General features: G+C 40.8%; 1 protein-coding gene across 8 annotated transcripts; it reads right to left on the reverse strand.

Annotated features, from left to right (window-relative positions):
- Positions 1 to 131: 131 nt before the first annotated feature.
- On the reverse strand, positions 132 to 24,378 carry DDX59 (DEAD-box helicase 59). 8 transcript variants are annotated; one of them, XM_079313561.1, is made up of 10 exons: positions 24,264 to 24,357; positions 23,649 to 23,798; positions 16,602 to 16,697; positions 5,699 to 6,522; positions 4,403 to 4,570; positions 4,125 to 4,214; positions 3,485 to 3,736; positions 3,169 to 3,321; positions 2,559 to 2,687; positions 132 to 919 (listed from the first exon to the last, which is right to left on the reverse strand). In XM_079313561.1, the coding sequence occupies exons 4-10, from the start codon at positions 6,509 to 6,511 to the stop codon at positions 656 to 658; spliced, it is 1,869 nt and encodes a 622-aa protein (XP_079169687.1). In that variant the 5' UTR covers positions 6,512 to 6,522; positions 16,602 to 16,697; positions 23,649 to 23,798; positions 24,264 to 24,357; the 3' UTR covers positions 132 to 655. The 8 variants fall into 8 exon arrangements, with proteins under 8 accessions (XP_079169687.1, XP_079169691.1, XP_079169686.1 ...); XM_079313565.1 differs by lacking the exon at positions 16,602 to 16,697 and having other exon boundaries at positions 24,264 to 24,358; XM_079313560.1 differs by lacking the exon at positions 23,649 to 23,798 and having other exon boundaries at positions 24,264 to 24,307.
- Between the last annotated feature and the right edge of the window lie 121 nt (positions 24,379 to 24,499).

The raw sequence follows: 24,499 nt of genomic DNA on the forward strand, positions 1-24,499 counted from the left end.
ATGCCTAAACTGGGCTGCAGGAGAGTTACACAAAAACATTTTACAGGCAGGAGTGGATTATTTCAAATGAGGCAGAAAAATCAATTAATTCCTAGAGAATTAATTTCTAGAGAAGACATCATTTTGAATAAATAAAATCAAAATTATAGGTTTTATTTTATTTCTCTTCCATGAAGTTACACTAATAAATGATTTCTGGTATTACAAACTCCTTCAGCAGAACTGCCAGCTGGTCTACAGGCATTAATGGAGAAACCAGAGTTTGAGTACCGTTTACTAACAAAAGTTGCATATATGTTCCTAAGAAACCACAAGAGAGCAGACTGAGGACTTGGAGAAGCATTCCCAGTGGAAGATTTTATTTAAGCTAACAGGAACAGATTTTCAGGGCTAATCTGCCATTAATTTTTTTTTTTCCTTGGCAGCAAGAACAAGGAGTACCAGTTTTGAAAAAGTTTTCCAGACTACTTTTACTAGGTACTACAGTAATTCAAGCACACAATAGCCTGCATTTAAAAAAAAAAAATAGGATAAAAAGGAGACTTCTTAAAAAACAGTACAAATTTCTTTTAAAAATGCAATATACAAGGCAACATTTCATATTTACTTTTAATCATACTTTTATTGTAATTAAATAACCATAAATATGCCATTATTACCTCTGAGAATTATTTTTGTTGTGTTTCTTAATAATGTCCATAATATTATCTCCTGTTACAAGGCTATTCTGTAACTGTTTAAGTCTCTGTTGTTCTCTTCTCTTTTGGTCATGCAGATAAGGGGAATTAAGCAGCTGTGGGGGAAGAATGGTGCCTGTGGGTTTTACTCTCTTCACAACATCCCAAAAGAGCTTCTTGTTGTTGTTATTGATAAAAGTAATTGCAGTTCCACTGTGACCCAATCTCCCTGCTCTTCCAACCTGAAAAATCATAAATTCATTTTAAGTTAGCAAAAGTAAATTAAGTCCTTCAAACAGTCTTAGACGTTTAGGGTTTTTTTGTTATAGAACAGCAAGTAAACCTAAGTGACAGGGCTAAATCTCTCTCATCCTGTAAGCACACAGGTACTTAAAATAAACTTAATGAATTCAGGATATGTAGATCTGAAGCTGTAGCTGAAATGCATTTAAAATTATGACCTGTTTATGAGAGGTACCAGAAATCTGATACTGAGATATGAGGTACAGATTATGGGCAAAGGCCTACAGTAAATCTGATCCAAACAAAAGATTTTAAAAAATACTACAGAGATGCCAAATACTTCATATCAAATACAATATGTGCCAGCATGGTCACAAAAATTCCCTTGACTTTCAATATCCTAATACCTTTAAATTATTTACCAACAGTATCTAAAATGCATGAACAAATTACAGAATGTTTGTAGGTTCTTTTCTATTTAGGAACAGTTAACACGTTAATATTGGTATAGTTTTGATGCTAGGAAAGACCATTTTCATTTAATTAATACATGCTTGAAACTTTAGAGCAAGATAATTAAAAAGAAGAGGGGAATACTGCAGTTAATTACACAGGATACTTGAGGAGCTCATGACAGTAGATACTTCCAGAGGTCCTCCTCATCTACTGGGAACAAGGTTTCCTTCAAAGTCAGATCAGCTCCCTCAAGGCCTTGTTTCAAGTGTCTGAAGCACAAAGGTCCCATCACTGCCTGACTCCCCTCCTTTCCCCCTGCTATGAGGCGACAATTTCCCTTCCAGAAAGTTACAACTGCTGCTCTTGTCCTTTCCCTGTGCATCTTCACGGAGAGCCTGCCTCAGTCTCCTCTGTAATCACCCGAATGCAAGAGAGCAATTAAGTCTCCAGTGCAGCCCAAACAAGCCCAGTTGCCTCAGCCTGTCTTGAGGTGTCACGTGTGCCAGCCCCCTGACTTCACCTGGACTCCCTCCAGTTTGCTGCCTTTTCCCACAGCTGATGTTCCCAGAACTGCACACAGTAGCATTGTGTCTTCCTCATGCCACAAAGAGGGCAAGAATGAGTTCTCTTGATGTGCCAGCTAAACTAGGGCTGGGGACTGTTTACTTAAATGCACACACATGCAACTCACAGGTCATCTTTTCTAAAGCAGGAAATCCACAGGAAAAAAAAATCAGAGGAGATGTTTGACTAGAAAGAGGGGAAGAAATCAAGTTTATGCTTTCCTGACTATTAATGCATAGCCCACACTGTGGATGAGCTACACCTGCAAGAGGGGCATCCAGCCTTCCTTCACACAATAAAAAGTGGTAAACTTTGTTTTCTATAGACACAAAATGATACAAGAGAGTACAAAGCAGGAAGAAGAACACTGCAAAAGTAAGTGATTTAAAGACACTTTTATGTTTTAGTAACTTATATAGGAGATAATAGGAACAGTATTATAGATTTGAGCAATTGATATGAGACTTACAGAAGAAATATCCAGCACCATTTTTTCCTTTCCTATAAAAAAATATTCTGAAGATAATTTTTATCTTTCTGTTTGCATTTAAATCTCCACAGGTGGATGTCAATTTCAATATACTTTTCAAGTAAAGCATTCACAATCTATTTATTCACCTGGTGTACATATTCATCCATACTTGAAGGCATATCAAAATTCACCACCAGTTTGACATTGACAAGGTCAAGCCCTCGTCCAAGGACTCCAGTACTTACTATAACTTCATACTTCTCTTGAAGTAATCCCTGGCAAGGAAGGAACAAACCAAAATTAATTATTTTTTCGTTATTTGTATTTTAAACCTCTCCAAGCATAGGTTAACAGTTAGTTATTTGGTGTAAGAACACACCCAGTGAGGTTATTCTATTGTAGAAGAGAGAGGGGCTCCCTGTATTCTTAATTTAAACAGGAATATAATTCAGAGAGATAATCAGAGAGATCAAACCTACAATTTTAATTCCAAAAATTATCAGTTACAGTTAAATGCTTATTTAAATTCCCATTTCAAATAATCTGGGAAACAGTCTCTGTATTTATCTACATTTAAAACAGGATTTTTATCTGCAGTTTCTTAGTCCTGTCTGTCTCTCACCTCCCCCAGCAATACCTCAGGTATTACTGCAGAAAAACAGTCAATTATGACTTCAGTCATTCAAATGAAGCCACATTTTAAAAAAAGGCCATTTGAAATCTACCAAAACACCTTTAACATGAGCAGGCACAAACCTGTAATATGTCTGTTCTTTCCACCTGAGACTTTTCAGAATGCATAGCTGTGCACTGCAATCCTGTAATCTTGTGAACAGCATCACTCAAGAGATCTGCTCCTAGTTTACAGTCCACAAACACCAACACTGGAGGCTTGAAGAGTTTCTTATCCTGTAAAATTAAACAGTTTATTTAAAAAGAGATTACAACCATTGGCTGTTCATCATCAACATGGATTCAGTTTCTCCTGATCATGAGATAAGAACCTGACAGAGATGCAGAAAGACACGAATCATTTAATAAATTGCTCTTCTGAGAAAAATATCAAACTTACATTTAGTATTTCAAAGAGTTTCTTCTTTTTAGATGGTTCTTCTACCCACAAGATAATTTGCCGAACATTGGAACATGGCAGATTCTTCTCTCCAATGGTTATTCTGACAAAATTGTGCAGAAGCTGATTTGCCAAGTGCTCAATGCCCACTGGAATCGTGGCTGACACCAGTATGGTTTGATGATCATGAGAGATGTCTTCCAAAATATCCAACACTTGCTGCTGGAAACCCATTTTTAGCATGGTATCTACCTAAATGAAAAATATTAGATTTGTACCACATTTTTTCCATGAACAGCCAGATCCTGAACTTAAATTGACAGAAGAACCATAATGTAACATGTAACAATCCAAACACAGGAGTATTTACAGCCAGAAGAAAAGCTAAGTAAGTAAATTAAAAACAAATGGTTCACACTGGTCTGACAGTATTATCTTGTCAGTACCTAAATCTTTACAGCAATAGAACATGTGTTGTTTAAACACATTTCAAATTGTGTTGGAAAATAAAACTGTCTCCTAAGAAATATTTTATTGTATTTTTATAACAAACACTCTGTATGTTTAATAAGTGAGACTAGCACATTACTCTTACAGGACCTCTGTATAGGTAATAGAACTCTGATAAATAAAAACTTACTTCATCCACCACTACAATTTTTATGCCATGTAGTTGAACAGAACTTTGCTTTAAAATCTCAAGAAGTCTTCCAGGTGTTGCTATTATCACCTGGAAAAGAAAAAAAAAAAAAAACAAATCTACTTTTTCCTCTCAACTACAACTCCTTGTTGTAGAGGTAAAATTTTCAGGAGGTAGCAAACATTTGTCATTTAGACTTAGGAGGAAGCCATCTCTGTGTGTTCACATGTCACCAGTAACATTTTTCTTTCTGTGAATGTGGTGCCAGCGTGGCTCACCTTGACGCTCTGCTTGAGGCGGTGCAGCTGCGGGGGCAGGGGCAAACCTCCCACCAGCAGAACCGTCCTCATGTTGGGCAGCCCAGCCATCAGCTCCTTGGCCTGCCGCTCGATCTGAATTGCCAGCTCCCTAGTCGGTGCCAAAATAAGGGCAGATGGAGTTTCTGTCTAAGAAGGAGAGGAAAAAAATCTCGTTAAGGTTTCAAATTAATCTTTCAAATTTCCCAAAGTAATCTTTTACATTAAAAATGAAAATTATTTTAAGCTGCAAAATAAAATTACTTCTCGATATATACATTAACTTGTACAGTACCCTGAAGATGAAGAATGGGAAAGATTGCGTACACTTGCATTTTTCATTGAGACTCCAATTTTGCACGTTACTATAAATATATATCTGCCTTGCAGACTTCAATGATAATCAGACAGAGAAACTACTGGAGTGTATACACCTTTTCTTATCTATTTCTACATAATGCTTTCATTCTTAAACTAGAGTTTAGGAGTTGCTAGTGTACTTTAAAGAATAAAAGTTACTTAACCTTTCAATTATTCATTAGAAAAGATTTACACACATTTGTGTGTATATACATTCTATAACGGTATTTAAACAGTGCAAAGCATTCCTAGAATCATGTCCAGAATCCTCCTAATATATTTTTATGCACCTCTTTTAGAATAAAGCCTGTAAAGCAAAAAACAGTTCTGAACCACACACAAAGTATGGAATACTATTTGCCACTGCTTCTAATAATACACTCATCTTTACAAAGCATAAGTTTTCTTAATTCTTTTCCCACATTATAAAAGTGGAGACTGTGTAACTAGAGGATTTCAGATTTTTTTACCCCAAATTCCTGTTATTTGACAGTCAAACAAATATATTCCAAGAGAAATAACTCAGTGAAGCTACACCAATTCCAACAAATCTCTTTGAGCCATCTGACATATGAAAACACAGGAAGAACTTACAGAGGACATGGAATTATTTTCACTCCCTATTTTAAGTCATTTAGGAAGTTTACCACAGAATTTAATTAACTTTCTCAACAAGCAGGAACTGTGTAATAGGTAATATTGACACAGTTGCTTCATCTCCTGACCAAAGTAAAAAAACATTCAGTTTCATTAAAAATAATCAGCACCTCCCCTCAAGAACCAAATGCTTGATCAATCAAAAGTCAAATACATCACTGAATGTCAATGAAAAACACTGCAATCACATTCTCCATTACACTGGGAATCCAACAGACAAAGCTGCAAACTGCTTTATCTAACTGTCTGAAGTTTCATTACCTCTTTCAAAACCTTCATAATAACAGGAAGCAGGAAAGCTGCTGTTTTGCCAGAGCCTGTGTCAGCACTAGCCAGAATATCCCTCCCTAACAGTCCAACAGGGATCATTTGCATTTGGATGGGAGTTGGGACTTCATAGCCAGAATTCTTTAAATTATTATTTAAAGTTTCAGGAAAACCACAGTGTTCAAACTCTACAATAGGTCTTGGAACTTGCTGGCCCTGTACAGCAATACCCAGCTGGAGTTTAAGGTTCATAACCTGCTCATCTTGCAAACCTAAAATAAAGGCATGATCTTTGTAGAAATAAGGTGTGTTAGGCAGGTGAGCTTCTGCTTGAGAGTCTGCAGGTTGATCAGATGCTAGCTGCTTTTCCTTTGCTTCAATTTGTAGAAGGTGTTTGGCTTTACATTCCAAACTACAAACATCTTCATCTGTTTCATTGCAGATATACTCCCCATAACGGCCACACACAACACACACAGGTTCTCCAGGCTCTGCCCAGCGCTGGGATTTGCTGAAGGATTTTATGGGTTCTTCCAAAGAGCCATCCTCCTCAGTATTTTGGCTGTCTTTTCCCAATGGTATATTAGCAATGCCAAGGTCTGCAGCTACAGGTTCTGGGTGTTGTTGTACAATTTCACTTGAATTGCCTGTTGAAGAAGGAATTTCTACTCCAACTGACTTACAGTCCTGGAACTCTGTGGTCTCCTCTAGCAAAGATTCTCCAGAAGATAGTTTATTTTTCTTAGCTGTACAACTTCTGTCCTCATCACCAGTCCTCTTGACTTTAAGAGATCGTGGTAAAAACATACTTCAGTACACTGGAAAGAAAATTGTTACAGTTGTTAGAAATTGCTACTATTGAAAAAGGTACATTTTACTGCCACCATTAAAAAAAAAAAAAGGAAAAAAAAAAAAGGTTTAGCAAATATTGGCAAACACAGAAACCAATACTCAGTTTCTGAAAAGATCTTGACCACAACAATGTTGATGCAAATGTCAAGAAGTATTTTAAAATAACAGTGGGAACAATATCAAGATCTATCTACAGTTAACTCTCAGTGTTAGGTCTTTGCAGCTGAGTAAACACTTTGCTTTTAACTGTGTGGAAATTTATCCATTTTGCAAGTCACCCATATTTGAATCCTTGGAGAGTTCACCAGTTTGTAAGATGAAACCACATATGCAAGCATTCTTCTAAGCTTTAGGAAAACAACCAACCTAAAGCAAATAAAACAATCAATTTCAGAAAGTGTCAAATTCAATATAGGATCCATCCAAAATTACTCATTTTGTTGTTCTTTTTAAAGTCCACTTAAAATCATAAGGCTGCAAATTTGAGATTTGCTTAGTCTAGCTCAGCTTGTTCACAGTGTCCAGAAACAAGTAAAGACTTACACGATCAATTGCCAAATATACACCGTAATACAAGAGAATTAAGTATTCAAAAAGAACTATCTCCTATATTCTGAACTTTCAGTATTTGTCTCCGAAAGCATCAGATAACTGACCAATCGTTTGCTATCATACAATCAGTAAAAAGGTACAAAAAATACGGCAATTTTATTCTGAATAAATTGTACTGCGCCTACCAGTCTCTACAGACTTGTTACAGGAGTTTTTGAAGCGGACACCAAGCTGTGTCTGCGCGCACAGACCGCTGTGTTCGTGTAACCGGGAGCAGTCCCGAGGAGGCGGCAGCAGCGCCGGGGCGACCACAAGCCAAGTATCACCATTTCATTTTTCGCGCCTAACGAGAATCTCCCACAGAGAACCTCTCCGCAAGCTCGGCAGCCTCTCAGGCGAAGGGACCGCTCACAGAGCGCATGGCTGACAGACGCGCTGCTCGGGAGGGGCCCGCGGGGCCCCGGGCAGCACGACAGCCTCTCCCGGCGCCGCTCTCCGGCAGGAGCCACCCACCCCACGGCAGAACAGGGCGGCGCGGGGCCTCCTCTGCCCGACACCCGCGCCCGCCGCCGCAGGCGGAGCCCGGCCCCAGTCCCGGCCCCCGCCTCACGCACCGCTGCCGCCGGGCCGCGCGCCGCCTCCCGCACAAAATGGCGGCGGCCGCGCGGGGCTCCCGCCCACACGGGGCCGCTCCCGCCCACAGCCCCGGCGGGCGGTGCAGGGCGGGGCGGGGCGCGGTGGTATTCCACAAATCCGGCACGCCGATTGTCAAAACTTTTTACTATTTATATATTCTAGCTGACAAAGACAATAATGTTCATTGGCTACACATTACACGGTTCTCTATCAGAATTCTATCTTCTGTTATTAATGATTCCCTCACTTCTCACGCTAATTAGTCTGCATGCTCAGTCTTTCTCTTTTGGGTTGGTGGGCCATGAGTCAGTGATCGTGATCTCCCCCTGCCACATTTACCTTTTACCCAGTCGGAGCTGACTTGTCTGAGTTGTCTTTATTCGTTTCTTCCTTATCTTGGGAATTCTCGTGGACCTGCATTCCTGTAAATCCTGCATTCTTTGTGTCCAGTATCAGTGGACACATCCTTCTTCCCAGGATTTGCCAACTTCCCCATAGGTCTGAGGTCAGTGGAACACGTCAAGCCCTAAACTGTGACAAGGTAATTCTACCAACAAGTAATTTGTTTTTCTAACACCTGGGCATCACTTTGAACTTGTTAGCTGCTCTTTGTTTCATGGATTAAATTTCCCTTCTTGTTGATTAGGCTTGAAAGTATACAAAGATCAAACAAAGAACAATCTTTCTTACGAAGATTGTACATATTCCACATTTTGCAACACTGGCTCTGTGGAGGGGCATGTCCAGCCCTCCCGCAGTTACAGCCCAAGTTGATACTACAGACACAGATACATACTACAGACACACACACATTTGTACACAAGAAAAACATTCCTGCAGCACACAACAGAGCCCATAATGTACACAAGAGAAAAGTCCAGGACATGCCCCAACCTGCTGTGATGGGCACAGTTCATGGATTTCAAAAGGTATCTCCTATGACCATAATGACTTGGTGCATGGCAAAGATACCCTGAAGGGAGCTCTCTGGGTTGATGTACTCCCAGGCACTCCAGATGCCCCCAATCTTACTTCCTCCCTCCAACATTAATCCCATTAACCTGAAAGCATCCACACTGATGGAGAATTGTATTTCTGCCTCATTGCTTTTGTTGGGGACTACCACCATCACCATTTCTTGCTGAAGAGAAAATCATAGATCCTAACAGCCCCTTTGGAAGCATAATTTAATAGCAGTCCAGAGGAGCAGTCAGAGGAGCCAGTGAGAGGAGGGTAAAAATACAGACACAAAGCTGGGGGCTTTCAAGCAGCTGCCTACAGCATTCTGTAACATTCAAATCCAGTCACATGTGAAACATGGTCTATCTTAAAGTACCCTGGATTTCTCTCTAGCAGTTTGTTACAACAGTAACAATACAAATTGCAGACGGGGCGGGGGGTTTGCCTCTGGGATTTTTAATTAACTGGTGGAATAGAAAAGATTATTGAACATTTGGAAAGTGGGCATCACTAGGCTGAAAAACTGTCAGGCACCTTCCACCCACACTCCATATATTCCTGTGAAAATCCCCACCTTTCTCTGATTCAGCCTCTGTCATTCCCCTTTGATTGCACTAACTTACTTTCCTTCATTCTCCCTCCCTAACAGAAACAAATTTCCTTTTCTTACTTCCATTTTAACAAGGTCATTTCCTGGAATTCAAAACGTCATTTGCTAAACAAAGACCAGTATTTCAACAATATTTAATATGATATGAGATACAGTCCATGGATCAAAATACAAACATTCTATATGTATCAGCTTTTTCTGGTTTTTTCAGTGTGTAACAGCAGTAAGAAAAAACAAACTTAGTTGGTAGAAAATTCTCCTCTTGAGTGAGAAAGGCTACAGTAGAGATTGAAAAAAGTTTTAGAAAAGGACTTTATGGATATTCAGAGGCATGAAAGGGCTTCCATACAAGAAATAACTAGGTAGACTCAACAGTCTGAAAAAGAGATGACTAATAAAAGGTAACAAAAGAGCTACTGTACCTTGAGAGGCTCATAAAGGCTGCATAATTATTGATAGTTCATTATTTCTTCCAAAAAAAATCATAACATGGTTTATAAAAAATGCTCACCACTGAAAAATAGTGCAAGATCCCACAGAATGTAGTAGGTTATTCTTTATTTACGTGGAGAAGTTAATCAGTATAGATATCACAAAACTTCTTCTGAAAGAGATATTGTACTTCATGAACTCACTGAAGAATTTTTTTTTTTTTTTTTTTTTTTCTGGAATAAAGCATAAACATTCTAGTTCAGTCACTCCCCTAAGTTTTCTTTCAGAATGATGAAATGTGTAAGAGTAAGAGATTCCTTGGTGAATTTAATTCCCATCTTCTCAGCTCTTGATGCTGCTAATCAGATCTAAGGTGAATGGCATTTTAATGAGATTTTTTAATTCCAATTTTTGTACCTTTAGAGTACATTAAATGTCCCACACAAGATGCTCTCAGATATGCTACAAAGGGGTTTATCTTCATATTTTTCCTCCTAAAAACTAGCTAATTCAAGCACTGGCTGAATAAAAGTGGATTTAAGTACTGCTAGAAAACCATGAGTAATTATGGACAATAATTTTTGCTCATTCTGGACAATTTTTCTGGGAGTGTCATAAAGGAAAGTGTAAATGTTTCCAGGGCAGCAGGGTAGCATTTGTATTTTGTATGATTACATGGCTATTTAACTGAGTTGGTAAAACTCCAAGACTTTACAATATTCCCATCTTGCCCACACTCGTGTACAGTAGCTGCTTAGGAAGGTATCACGTATTGTTGTTAGAAACCCCTGCACAAATATAGTCCTTATATAATTAAAGTGTCTCTTCAGAGTAACTTCTAAAGTAAATAGCAGGAGCTACAGAAATGTAACAATACACACACAACCCCATGTGTACAAAAGGGCCAATATATACTGACAGATTTACTACATAAATATAGAGCAACAGATCATTTCAACTTTATGCAAATTTCTGTTAGAATAACAAAGACAGTAACTATTGATTAAAAGTCAAAAGAAATAATGAAAACCACAAGCAACAGATTATTAATAGTAAGTGTCCCATTTTTTGGTCTATTTTAAATTATATCAATATTTTTTCATATTAAAGGTTTATATATCAACGAAACAGAAAGGATTCCTACCCTCAGTCTAAAACCAGGCATTTACTCTATAATGTGTCACAGTCTTTCTTTTGAAGCATGAATCAACCTTTCCCATCACTTGCAAATAATAAATAATTCAGTAAAACAAGACTGGATTAAAGAAGGAGACTGGAATTCCTCTACTCCCAGGCACAGTAAATCCATAAGAAACAGGCATTCCATATACTAATTCAGAGACAGCATCACAAGCATTGCAAAGAGGTGCCTGACTGCAGCATCCACCTCAGCTCCCCACTGCAACACTGCCCAGAGTGACCCTGTTAATTCCCACCTGATCCAAACCTCTGCACGCCTCTCCACACCTCTGGCAGGCAAGGTCTTCTCAAGTTCCACACAGGGATTGAGGATCAGATAAAACCATCCCAAAGTGTAACTCTCCAAAACATTTTAATACACAGCATTTTAAGTTCCCCTTGTAGCAATAATATCTTCACACAATGTCTGAATTTTCCACCTTGAGTGAGCTCCCAGCACATGCAAATCTGCTGAGAATGGACTGGAGTCCAACCAGCCCCTCATGCATCACTCCCTCAAGTGGCAAGTGCCAGACAGACAGATCTGACAATTAAAATATGTCTAAAATCACATCAAGAGGAACAGCTTTGGATTTTCATTAAGCTATTAATTCTTTTAAATATCTCAGTATATATCCCATGTTACATTATTCTAAAATAGGGAATTCCAGAGCCTTGCTGTTGTTGTTCAATAACATTATAATGAATGAAGAATATTAAGTTTATGAAGATGTCAATTAAAGAATAAAAAAAAAAAATTCTCTGGGTTTGGGGCTTTTTTTTTTTCCAAGTGTGCCACACTTGAATACATATAATTTGAGTTAACAAAAATCTGCTGCTGGGTGGAAAGGAGGGAGAATGTCTTTCCACTAAGGAGGTACAGAAGCCACAGTATGTTTACTTGGGGAATGGTGCCTGTGTTTTGCCATAAAACTTCTGTTCTGTTTCTTTAACTTTTGGGAATTTTGAAGCTGCTCAGCAGATTTTTAGGTAGCTAATCTGCAGCTCTAACCCCAAGTGTATGTAATGAATAGTTCTTTGATTGAAGGAACCAGTGAGTCAATTACTCCACTGGTTTCTGAATTACAGCTTTAAGAGAGCCACACAGGAAAAATCCAGATAATCTAAAAACAAATAATGGTGGCTAACCATTACCTAGACAATTCATATTCATACAAGATGTCCTGATTTTGTACAGGTATTGCATGCAGTATACTTAGTTTGAGGCCTAGTTCTTCTAATTTTGTTTAATCTAAACAGGCAAATCCTACAGTTTTTAAAAGTAAATCATCAGTAAAAAAAGACTTGAAGTAATATTTTCAGGCTTTCTGAGCACTCTCTTTGTTTGAAGAGCCACATTCTAAGGAAATTTTGGCCAATATTAAGTCTCTGCAAAAATCCATGGTAAAATTTGAATTTAAAAAAACAATCTAATTAAATCTGTACCCTTAAAGCATATTACAGAGGAGGTATATTTTTTTTAAAGAAAAAGAAAAAAACCACCACAAATAACAGCAAACCTGCCCTGAAGCTTCAGCATTAAATGTCACTAGTCCATAGGGAAATAACTCTATAGGACGATTCATGAAAAAATTATGAACATAATTAATGTATGTGATTATATGCTCAAATACTGCCTATAATATTTACTTTGAAAACTGATGGACTCTCTAATTCAGTATCACCACACTGTTAGCACAGCTATAAAAACTACAGTGACTACAATTACCAACGTTTGTGTACAAGATAGTCTAGGCAATTAAAATGAATGATTTTAGGGTATGAGAATCATTTAAACTAATTTAAACTTACAAACCTCTGTCAGAGAGACTTAGAGAACAAGGATTTGACCAAAAGATTGAAAACACAATTGCCAGATTCCAGGGATTTCAGTGGGCAGCAAACTATAACCCAGATTGTTAGAGAATTCAGGAGGAAATTAACAGGATTAAATAAATTTTGAAATATTATGTAATTAGAATTAAGAATTAAAAATTCTCTCCTTTTGTGTAAACATCTTTCTCCTTCTGAGAGAATATATTTGTGTTCCACTTATTAAGTCTGGAGGCAAAAGAGATTGGCATCCATTCTAACAGTAAGATAACAGTCACACAATATACAATTACTGAAAGTAAACAATTTTTTCCGCCTCCTTTGGGGTCTCATTCAAAAGGATGTGAGAGAAAAAAAGAAATTCCACAGGACACAACAGGAATCATTGAGTTCCAGCTTGTCAGATGACCTGTGATCAATGTGTATTGCCATCTGCCCATCAATAAACTTTCCTTTCATTCATGTAACTTGAGATAAAAACCTTTCTAATTAATCAGCAAGTATGACAAATATAATAGGTACACTGCATTCATAGGGAGGGAAGGAAACATACAGTTAAAATCCAATACTGTGACAAACTGAAGAAAAGATTTATGGCATCAACCTTTTGAGTAAATGGCTAATAATTATTTTTTTTCTACCACTAAAGCTCCTACCTAAAGCACTGCTAGTGGCAGCAGAAACCACTGCAAGAAAGGACTGGAATATATGCAAGAGAGCTGCTACAAGGCAGACTTTATATCAGTACTCCTGTTAAAATCCATGCCAGTATTAACCATTGGGTTTAGCCTTCATGCTTCTCCACATTACATTTGGTGCTCCTTCTGTCTCTATATGAAGGATTAAATTGCCCTAGTTGAATCCCTCACCAAAACATAACTAAAGGGCACAGAAAGGCTGTAACTACACTTTCAAAAACCAGTTGCTGCTGCAAGAGTAGAAGCCAAGCTCGGGGTGACTGCCAGCAGTGAGCATTGCCTTTGGAAGCCTTGGGCACCCTCTCCCCAGCACAGCATCCCTCCAGCTCCTGGACTTTCTACCAGCACTGGGCTTGTGGCTGCACAGCTCCAGGATCCAGGTCTCAAAAGTTTCCTTGATCTCAGCCTTTACCACTGCCTCAAGTAACTGTTTCTGTTGGGCTCTAGCCTACAGATTTTTGAAGTTCTCAAACATCACTCTGTGCAAAGAGTATTAAATACAGTCTTAATAGTGTAATGAAAAAATACACCTTGTGGATACTTTTTTTAAACAACTCATACTGCAGGGCTCAAATATTAATTTTACAGATCTGTGATACCTGGCACTGATTTCACTGTCAGGTGCTAAAAAAAGCATTGTATATGACTGCTAAGCAAAACAGGATACAAGACCTGTGGCTTCATTTAGCAAAAAAAGTTACAACTCTGTTAAAAGCTTTTCCAAAAGGATGGTAATGCAACAGAAATGTATTCTTACTAAGAAGGCCACTTATCCACGATTTTTTTAAACAAAAAAATTAAACACCAGATGGCTTTAGGTTTGAAAGACAAAACACTTTAATCACACACTCAAGGATCACAGACCACATCAGTGAGACCAACACATTTGTCCTGAAACTTTCCTAAACTCTCTTTGTTGTGAGAACATGCAGACAATGCATTAGCTCAACTGGATAAAGCACAATGGTTATTAAAAAACAAAAGCAAACCTGAAAAATGCAAATATTTCTCACTATCATATTTGAATGACTGCTCCCCTATGCTTTTTATTAGGAAGATTCAAAGATGCCAATAACCTTACAGCTGGTGACTGTAACAGCAGAGGGTAACAAGACAGAAATAATGAATGCCTCCTTGTTAAGCAGTGTTGTTTGTGCTGTTCCAAGAGAGATCTGCCAAGAACTTTTCATGCAAACCTTATTTTTCTGGGATCTGTAACTTGGCGGGAAAAAAATTCCAACATGATACCCAGTTCAAAAGAATTCAGATTACAAGTTTTAAAATATATTTTTGAGTTTTGGAACAAGTTAAATTTACAGTAAATAATGTAAACACTTTAGCACTTCACGTATTTTTTAGTTGCTTTGTTGAAAGAAAATGTGTGGCTATCAAGTTTGTACCCCAGATAATTTTATGTTTTCTAACTCTTGGATATTAAATAAGTCTGAAGTACTGCAGTGTGAAAGGAGACTTTGTGCTGTATGGTCAACACTTCACTGACGTGGATTTTCTTTTTAAGGAAGACTGTATGAAATACATATGAAACACTCCTTATTCTATCTGCCAAACAATTTAATGGAATAAATCTGTGCTAATCCTTAATACAACTCAGCTGACCTGGGTATAATGCCAGGTTTTGAAAAAAATTGGCTCTTTAACGTTTAGCACAGAATTTCAATGTGAAATTGTCAGGTTGTTTTTGTTTTGTTTTTGAACAAATGATTCAAAGCTTTGGGCCACAAAAAGTCCAATTTCAGTGTACCCATTTCTTTTTTGCCTCTTGACCCATTACAACCAGGTCATTTTGTAGAATTCCTGGCCAAAGCAATATTCTTTCCTGTGGCAACTAGCAAGAAGTACAGAAATTAGATTTCAGGCACAAAACAGATCTCAGCCCAAGCTAAGGAAGCTTCTCTTGGGTAATAGCCAGGTGTCAAGAAACAAGAAGGCAGCAATAGTTGCCCAAGTAGTGGAGAGGAAATGGTGGCTTAGGCTTACACCTATCAGGAATAACCTCCTAGCAATTCAAAACTGAAGGAGATAATCAAAACATATAAATATAATCTATATCAATAAATCATAAACTTTTCTTAATATGTACAATGAGGTCATGTCAAAGAAAACACTGGAAGGAACAGAGCCAGAAAAAACCAAAAGACAGAGTATCTTAAAGTTACTGCTGATTTTCCTGACTAACTTGGGTTTACCCCCATAGATCACATTATACCCCAAAATATCTCTACCTACCTTACAATTCAAGACTAATCAAAACTATGAAAATCTATGGAACAACAGCTCCTCTAAGAGTATTTGCAATTCAGCTAACATGCTGGGTGTATAAAGACATTACCATTCTTGGAGAGTTTGCATGAACTGGAACTTGGAGCAAAAAGACAAGGTTGCCAAAAGGCTTCTGTCTTACTGACACTGTCTGCTCTGCAAGGAGCCACAAAGGAAGGCAGTAGTTACAAGAGGGTGTTGGCCTGGGAAGAATGACATGTCATCCTTTAATGATTAAAGAGACAGCAGAAGCACAGACACACCATCTCCATTCAGATGGTTGCTAATCTTCTGTTGATACACAAGGAACCTGTTCTCTAGCAGCAGTGAGGATATTTCTGTGGAACTGGGCTCTCTTAAATAACAAAATCAGTGCAATGTAGCCTTTTTTTGTTACCCTTTGCCTAGTCTTAAAATGTCTAAAACTTGTATTATTCTCACTCTGAACTAAAATGGCTCATCAGTTTGCTCAGCATTTGCACCATGGTATCCTTGTCTTTGACTAGAAGACCTATGACGTGCTACAACAGAAATAGCATGTGGTTTGAGCTTTTTTTTCTGTTACTACTGAACTAGTCCATCTCCAGTTCATTTCTTTACACAAAAAAGTCAAGTAATATTACTAATTACACGAGTACAATACCACTTAAGACCTTGGTGGTAAAAGAAAATAAAGCATTGCAGAATGCCCTTCTACTTGAACACACTCACTCTTTCCTACTGAGACTGTTTTTGCTTCCCCAACACTTTTGGTGACCACGACTTACTGCTTTTCCCACTTCTGAAAGTGCAGACTACCAGCTGCAACACAGACCTTTCAGCTACCCTATTTCAACAGTTACCCAATGCATAGCAAAATACTCACTCATCTGAACAAGCTGGATCTGTATCACACACTGGCACATTGCAGTGAAATCTGTTCTGATGGCCTACATTCTCCAATCTGGCAAGTGCTTCATTTCTGTTAAGAACAAATAAAAAAGGGAGGAAAGAGTTTGACACAAACACAGAGACTTGCCAGATCAAAGGGAATAGGTATAAACCCCAGCAAGTCTCCCTCCTTGTATAAAATCTCCAGGTGTTACTTTTGTTGTTTCATGGATTGATTCAACACAGTGACTGCTAGCTTCTTCTCCCCCAGGCTGGTTCTCTACTCCTTTAGTAAATTATCATCCATAACAACTGAACTGTGGCTGTCAAAACAAACCCTGGACTATGGGGGACTTTCTGACTGTGCTGAAATGGGATCCCAGGGGTTTCAGGCTGCTTCCAGGGCAGTGGCCATCACAAGTGGGGCTCACAAATGCCCTGAGCAGCAAGGTCAGGGCCTCCTTCCTCCATCCTTATTCAACTGCACTGGTGATCAAGGAGAGCTCTGTTTCCAACACCCATGAAGGTGATGGATGTCTCTCTTGTTTGTGCCAACAAGTGGAACCTGGCTGCTCCTTGCCCAGGTGAGATAGCAGAGATAACACTCCAGGCTTTAACAGATCCATGTATACAGACAGAATACCACAGGACAGAATAACCAGAGAGATGTGTCAACTTTTGTATTTGATTTCTCTTTTGAAACTTTCTACAAGAAAGAATTCACTCAGGTTTTTTTTCTTCAAGTACAAATAAACTGCATGACACCTTTAATCCAGAAAACTAATTACATATACACTTATATTTAATCATGTCTGTAGCACCAGTGATTTCAAATGGGAGAAACACATAAGATTAACCTAAACTTTAAAAAAAATCTCGTTGGAGCCAAGATTTTATTGTTAAATATATATACACACATTTGGTTTAAGGCTAGTATTAAAATAATTGTTGTTCTTTCCATGTTTCTAATATATATTAAAATTGGAGGACTATTTAAATCAAATTGTTCTGTACATGGCTGAAACATCCCAAGCATTTTTCCTATCTTGAACATATTTTCAAATGAATCATAAAGCAAACACCCTGTAAAGCTACTCAGAAACTATTACAAACAAATTAAGTTGTGCCAAAAGAGAATTAAATGTAACAGAGTTCTATACACCCAGGTTTTGATGATCTTACTATGCACACATAAATGGTTACAATAAAAATCTTTGATATACACTTTCCACAGCTGATTTTTAAACAGTTACCAGCTATGTACACCTGCTCCTTAAAGTAATAATAAAAAAAAAAATCCTCAATAACATGCAATTTCTCAGTAATTTAAGGGAAATAGAAACTTCCTAAAAGTAGCAGTGAAAATTTGGATTATGATGTTTCAAAAATATATTTAAATAAAACAAAACAAAAAAAACTTCATTGGATCGTTTCTATGCTATTCCCTTGCTTTCCCTTTGGAAAAAAAAATCACTGCAATGAAATGATAGTAGAAATTTACTGTTTAAACAGAGCATTCTCTGCTCTTTACTGCTCTTTTCATTCAGACACACATGAGCTTCAGTGAAAACTGGAAGCAGGGCCAAAACATGGGAAATGAAGTCTATTCATGCTCTTCTAGTAAGTGATGTACATGCTCAAAACAAATGAGCTTTTATGAATGTTCAGATCTTTCTTCACATGTGGAAGAAGCACAAAAAAAGCCAGTCACAGCACGAAGAAGTGCACAATTTTGTATTCACTCTCATTCAGACTTGGTGAAAAAGTCTTACTGATTTAAACTTCTTTTACCTGACTGTACAGTTTGAAAACTAGAATCATGGCCATTTTCCTCTAAACTGGGATGCAAAGCATTAGCTAACAACAATGACTTGGTGCTTTATTTTTGTATATTGTATTTATCTGAATGCAAGTTTCCCTCTATATATCTATTTTACAGTGCAGCTAAGCCATTTAAAGATAATATTCATTAAAAATCACCCTCAAATTTTTCCTTAGAAAACACATCAGGCACTAGGTGGTCATAAAGAAATGAAACAGATCTTTCATTTAATTTTAATGGATTTTTCCCATATGTTTTAAAGTTTGCAGTAAAAAATACAAGTTATAGCAGGGTATTTTCTTCTTCATAGCCAATCTGGCAATGGTGGAATGTCAGGAAGATGAGAGTCCTGGAATTAGGGAGTATTGCACAGCATATGTGGGAAGACAGCTCATCTAAAACCCCCTAGAACAAGAGCAATTCCACCAGATGGGAAGAACACAAAAAAAGCAGATTTTAAAAATTAGAAGCAAATTTTAAAATTTCAGAAAAGAAGACTTGAAAGTAACCAGAGAAAAAGACAAAACAAACAAACCAGTCCTGAGTGTCGAGGCAGATTAGTTTTTGCCACAGATCTGTTGCTTGGTTGGTGACCCAGTGGACTTGGGGGGGAGATGTATACTTTTTTTTCCCCCCTTTGCAGAGCTACATTAGCTCAAAGCCAGGTTGAGAAAATTAAACCAGTAGCATCCAAATATTAAGAGAAATTACTGTCAGGAACCACACTTAGTTCTCATTGAGCAGCTTTTTGGTTGTGTAGATTTCAGTAACAGTAACGAGCTAAAGTAACTCTTTTTCCAATTTTTCTTTCTTTTAGCTTTAATTGTTTCAAAAATCACAGATGATTCAAGTAAAATGTCATACTAACCTTAGTTTTCCCTTTGGATCATGGCTACTGGAATGTATAAAGCTGGTAAACATTTCTTCCCTCAGTAGTTTCTGATTACAAATTAATAGAAGAATTTGGAAAACACTAATTATGTAACTGTTCTTGCACTTTTGCATCATCCTGAAACAGGAAGAACACACTCCCTTCCAAAATCATGCTCTGAGAAAACTCCAAGCTTGCAGAGACTACAGACATGCATGTTAGTAATAACAGCAAAGAACTTCAATCATTCAGACAATCATTCACTTGATTATCATGGAATAGCCTGGTTGGATGGGACCTTAAAGATCACCTCATTTTAAGAAAAGTGTTTTTAAGAGCTGCCAGCTTCTTTGTCCCTAGGGACAGTTTCCCAGGGAATCCCATTCATCAACTTCTAAACAACTGGAAGTTTGTTCTTTCAAAGTTTCAAAGTTCAGGGTCCTGACTTAGCTCTTTTTGCCAGGCTCACAATCCTCACAAACTCCATCAGGGAGTGGTCACTGCAGTCCAGACTGCCACCAATCTTAACCTCTCTAATGAGCTCATCTGCAGTGGCAAGCACCAGCTCCCATAATTTCTCTTCTGGTTGGTTCACTGAATGCCTGGACCTGGAAAATGTCTCTACAAACTCCAGGAGTCTCCTAGATTGCATATAGCCAGTTGGACTGCTATTTAAAAATACAATTTCTTAACTCTTACAGTTTTACCACTACCTATAAAGAAATATATTAAATAGAATATGGTTTAAGAGGCTAGAATAACAATAATTCCATTTCATATGTCATCCTTAGGCTGTAATAACCTCACATGATGATTTACAGATTACCTGTTTGACCTCACAAATATAACACAAAACCTGCTGAAGTCAACAAGCACATTCCTCAGGGATCCCACTGGGACAGGACTGGTTCTTGGTTTGTAATTGACAGTCTGACAGCACCACATCAAGTTGTGCATGCAGCCTCACTGCAGAGGTTACAGGCCACAGGGTGCACCCCTCCCCTCAGCCAAACCACTTCTATCATAACTGGCATCCTCTAAGCTCAGAAAAACAGATGGGATCATCTTAATTAGGCAAATTTGATAACAGCCATTAAAGATAATATGCCCACAGTGTTATTCCAAGTCTGCTTCCAACTTCAAAACTGAAGAATTACTCAGCAGTATAGTTGCTGTGAACTGCAGTGTTTGTGGATTAGCCCTAATACAACCAGCTAATCTGAAGTGGGAATGTTTTTACTATCCTCCATAGGCAGCCTGATAAACTGGCTAGGTGCACTAGCACCCAGTCTGGCTACAGACAGTGCCATTGCAAAAACAGCCATGGTATTTATAATTTAAAACATTTCACTTTGCCTTTATCACCAAGTGTTGTGAAGGAAGAAACTATGCATGAAATGTCATTCCAGATTGAACACTGTAATATAGTGCTATCCAGAAATTAGTCTACTGGTTCTTAGTCTACACACAGCCTCTTCAGAAGCTAAGTGAATCCTGAAACAAGTGGGAAAAATGTATGAAATTTTTGTCAGGACTTTTCCACTATCTCCCAAGGGTAGAACTATTAGCAACAACTCACAGCTTCATGGCCATGTTGGTTCCTGTTGCCTGATGCTCACTACAGGCCTGGTACACCCACTGTGAAAATGGCCAGACACATGACAGTGAACAACTAGGCTTATGATGTAATCACAGGATGAAACTAGTCAAATGGGATTCTAATTTGGGGTAGAGGGAGGGGAGAGGAAGGGAGAAAGAAGGTAAGAAAATAAAAATCTGTGAGATGCTTGTTTTAATGCTTTGTCTTTCTGCTTGGAATTAATGCTAAAGCATAAAACATTGTGCAGCAGAAAGACTGCATACAGGAAAGACTGTCACTATTTAAAATATTTCAAGATGTATAAACAGGATCAGAGCAGAAAGGGATGACTCTTAATTCAATTTTCCTGTTTATTTACTTTGAGCAATTAGAGCAGATTTTAATAATTTTCCGTGTTGGCTGTTGATAGCTTTGACAATGCAATAAGCAAGATGATAGTTTGGCACGTTTGCAAAAGTAGAACTGGCACAGGAACTCCAGCAACCAGTGGTGATGTCTTCTTTTGCACTTACTTGTATTAGATTTTATATTCATGCATTCACTTTTAAAAGCACTAAGCAAGTGAAACCCCACTTTAACTGCAGTTACCACAAGACATCTTTTTTAGATTTTGTTTGGTGACTCTGAACAGGTTTCATCAACACAAATACTTCACCCACAAAAAACTCCATTATAGCTAAATAATGGCTCTACAGTTTTTCTAAACATGTTTTCCTATAGGCTGATCTAATTTTGAGGTATTTTCTCAATCATGAAAGAAACAATTTGATTGGGATCTGGAACTTAGTTCTTTTTCTTCTTAGCTCTAATCATTTGAGGTTTTAAAGCTTATGAATTTCAGGTGCTTGTTATTAAATATGCAGGAAAAATTAAAATAATTTTCCACCACCAGTGTAAAAAACAGTTAAAATAACGTGAAGTGTCTAACGTAACTTATTTCCAAAGTATGTATTAAAAAAATTAAGGAAAATATGCAAACATTAATTGTTGAAAATTAAGCATATAGCCTTTCTTAATAGAGAACATTTTCCGAATGCACCTACATGTTAATTTAGTATCATTATTACTATTTCTGCTGCAGAGAATCTGGGAATTTCAGTCCTTAGCCTGCTAAAGCAAGGATTTCTCAACTTCCTCCTCCCCTGCATTCTGCTGAGCACTGCCCACAGCAGCTCCTAGTTTTGCAGCTAGGTATGCACCACTTAGGAGTGGTATGCATGACAGTTTGGGAATCCCATCCCACAGAGTGTGTGGGGAATACTCAGCAACAATTTCTTCAAATGCTGACCTCCACAACCCTTCATTTACTCATTACTAATAAATATAGAAACTGTAAAGCGCTCTTGCCTCATAATCATGATGTTTGTCTCACTGTGCACCTGAAGTGCTAGAAGCACACGTAGCCACACAGCAATGGGAAAATCTCCGTGCAGATCAATTCACGGTCCACTTGAAACACAAAGAAATAAGTCTGGGTGGAACATTATTTGAAATCTTACAATGTCATGCTTAGACTTTGTCTTATCATTTTTTAGGGGAAGAAGGGCAGACTTAGACATTACTCCAAATAGATAGATAGATAGATATACATATATATGCGTACATACAATAACAATATACCCACAATAACCTACAACACCCAGAACGTGCTGATTCCTCCCCTCATCGCGGCGGGCCAGCCGGGGTCACCGAGCCGGGCCCGGGGAGCAGAGCCCCGTGTCACCGAGCCGGGGGAGCAGAGCCCCGTGTCACCGAGCCGGGCCCGGGGAGCAGAGCCCCGTGTCACCGAGCCGGGCCGGGGGAGCAGAGCCCCGTGTCACCGAGCCGGGCCCGGGGAGCAGAGCCCCGTGTCACCGAGCCGGGCCGGGGGAGCAGAGTCCCGTGTCACCGAGCCGGGCCGGGGGAGCAGAGTCCCGTGTCACCGAGCCGGGCCGGGGGAGCAGAGCCTCGTGTCACCGAGCCGGGCCGGGGGAGCAGAGCCCCGTGTCACCGAGCCGGGGGAGCAGAGCCCCGTGTCACCGAGCCGGGCCCGGGGAGCAGAGCCCCGTGTCACCGAGCCGGGCCCGGGGAGCAGAGACCCGTGTCACCGAGCCGGGCCCGGGGAGCAGAGCCCCGTGTCACCGAGCCGGGCCCGGGGAGCAGAGCCCCGTGTCACCGAGCCAGGCCCGGGGAGCAGAGCCTCGTGTCACCGAGCCGGGGGAGCAGAGCCCCGTGTCACCGAGCCGGGAGAGCAGAGCCCCGTGTCACCGAGCCGGGCCGGGGGAGCAGAGCCCCGTGTCACCGAGCCGGGCCCGGGGAGCAGAGCCCCGTGTCACCGAGCCGGGCCGGGGGAGCAGAGCCCCGTGTCACCGAACCGGGCCGGGGGAGCAGAGCCCCGTGTCACCGAGCCGGGCCCGGGGAGCAGAGCCTCGTGTCACCGAGCCGGGGGAGCAGAGCCCCGTGTCACCGAGCCGGGCCCGGGGAGCAGAGCCCCGTGTCACCGAGCCGGGCCCGGGGAGCAGAGCCCCGTGTCACCGAACCGGGCCGGGGGAGCAGAGCCCCGTGTCACCGAGCCGGGCCCGGGGAGCAGAGCCCCGTGTCACCGAACCGGGCCGGGGGAGCAGAGCCCCGTGTCACCGAGCCGGGCCCGGGGAGCAGAGCCTCCCGCCAGCCTCCCCTCACCGCCGCGGCCGCGCCTTCGGACCCGCACTCGGGAGCCAGCCCATCCAGTCCTGTTTGAGTCACTCATCACGCAGTTAATGCTTCCTACCGTGACTAATGCTTCCCTTCACGCAGCCCACTGTTACAGTGCTTCTGTAAGCTCCCAAAAACAGCCCAGGTTCTTGTGAGCAACACGGGAGATGGTCTTCAGGGCAAATCGCTACTCCTGCTGCTATTACAGTGATTGCGTGACCAGGCCCTGAACCATTTGAAGGCATTGTCATTTTTCTACCTGAGTATTGTAAAAGTTATATATAGAGCCTATTTAAAACAGGAGGGACACGTGCCCTGGGGAGATGCTCAGCCCGCCTCCTGGGCAGCGCGCCGTGCTCCGGCCACCGCGGCCCGGCCCGACGGGCTGCCCCGCACAGCGGCTCCTCAGCCCCCCTCACAGACGAGACGCGCGGGGTGATCCCGACCTTCCCCGACGGCCCGTCCGGCCACGCCGCGGAGAGCGGCGACGGCGGGGCGGGTGGACCCGCGGCCGAGGGACACCGCCCTTTCCCAGGCTTTCCCAGCACCGCCGGCGCCCCCTGACCGCGGGAAACGCTCCCCCCACTCCCTCCCGCTGCCGCCGGGGCAAGGCCGGGCTGGGCTGGGCCGGGCCGGGCCTGGCCTGGCCTGTCCGCGCTCCCGAGGCCGCCCCGCCCGAGGCCGGACCCACCTCGAGCGACCCCGCCTGACGCGGCGCCCGCAGCCCCTGTGGGAGGGGGCGGCCCGGCCCAGCCCGGCCCGGCGCTGCCCCTCGGGCTCCCGCCCCGCCCGGGCGGGGAGGCGCTGGCGGCACATGCGCAGCCGCCTTCGCCCGTCCAGTGCGGCAGCCGCGGGTGGAGAGCCGCAGCGGCATCGCCGAGCGGCGCGGGAGCGGGAGCGGGAGCGGGGCGCCGGCCGGGGGGCGCC

The sequence above is a fragment of the Erithacus rubecula genome, assembly GCF_903797595.1.
Source record: "Erithacus rubecula genome assembly, chromosome: 10".
Lineage (NCBI taxonomy): Eukaryota > Metazoa > Chordata > Aves > Passeriformes > Muscicapidae > Erithacus > Erithacus rubecula.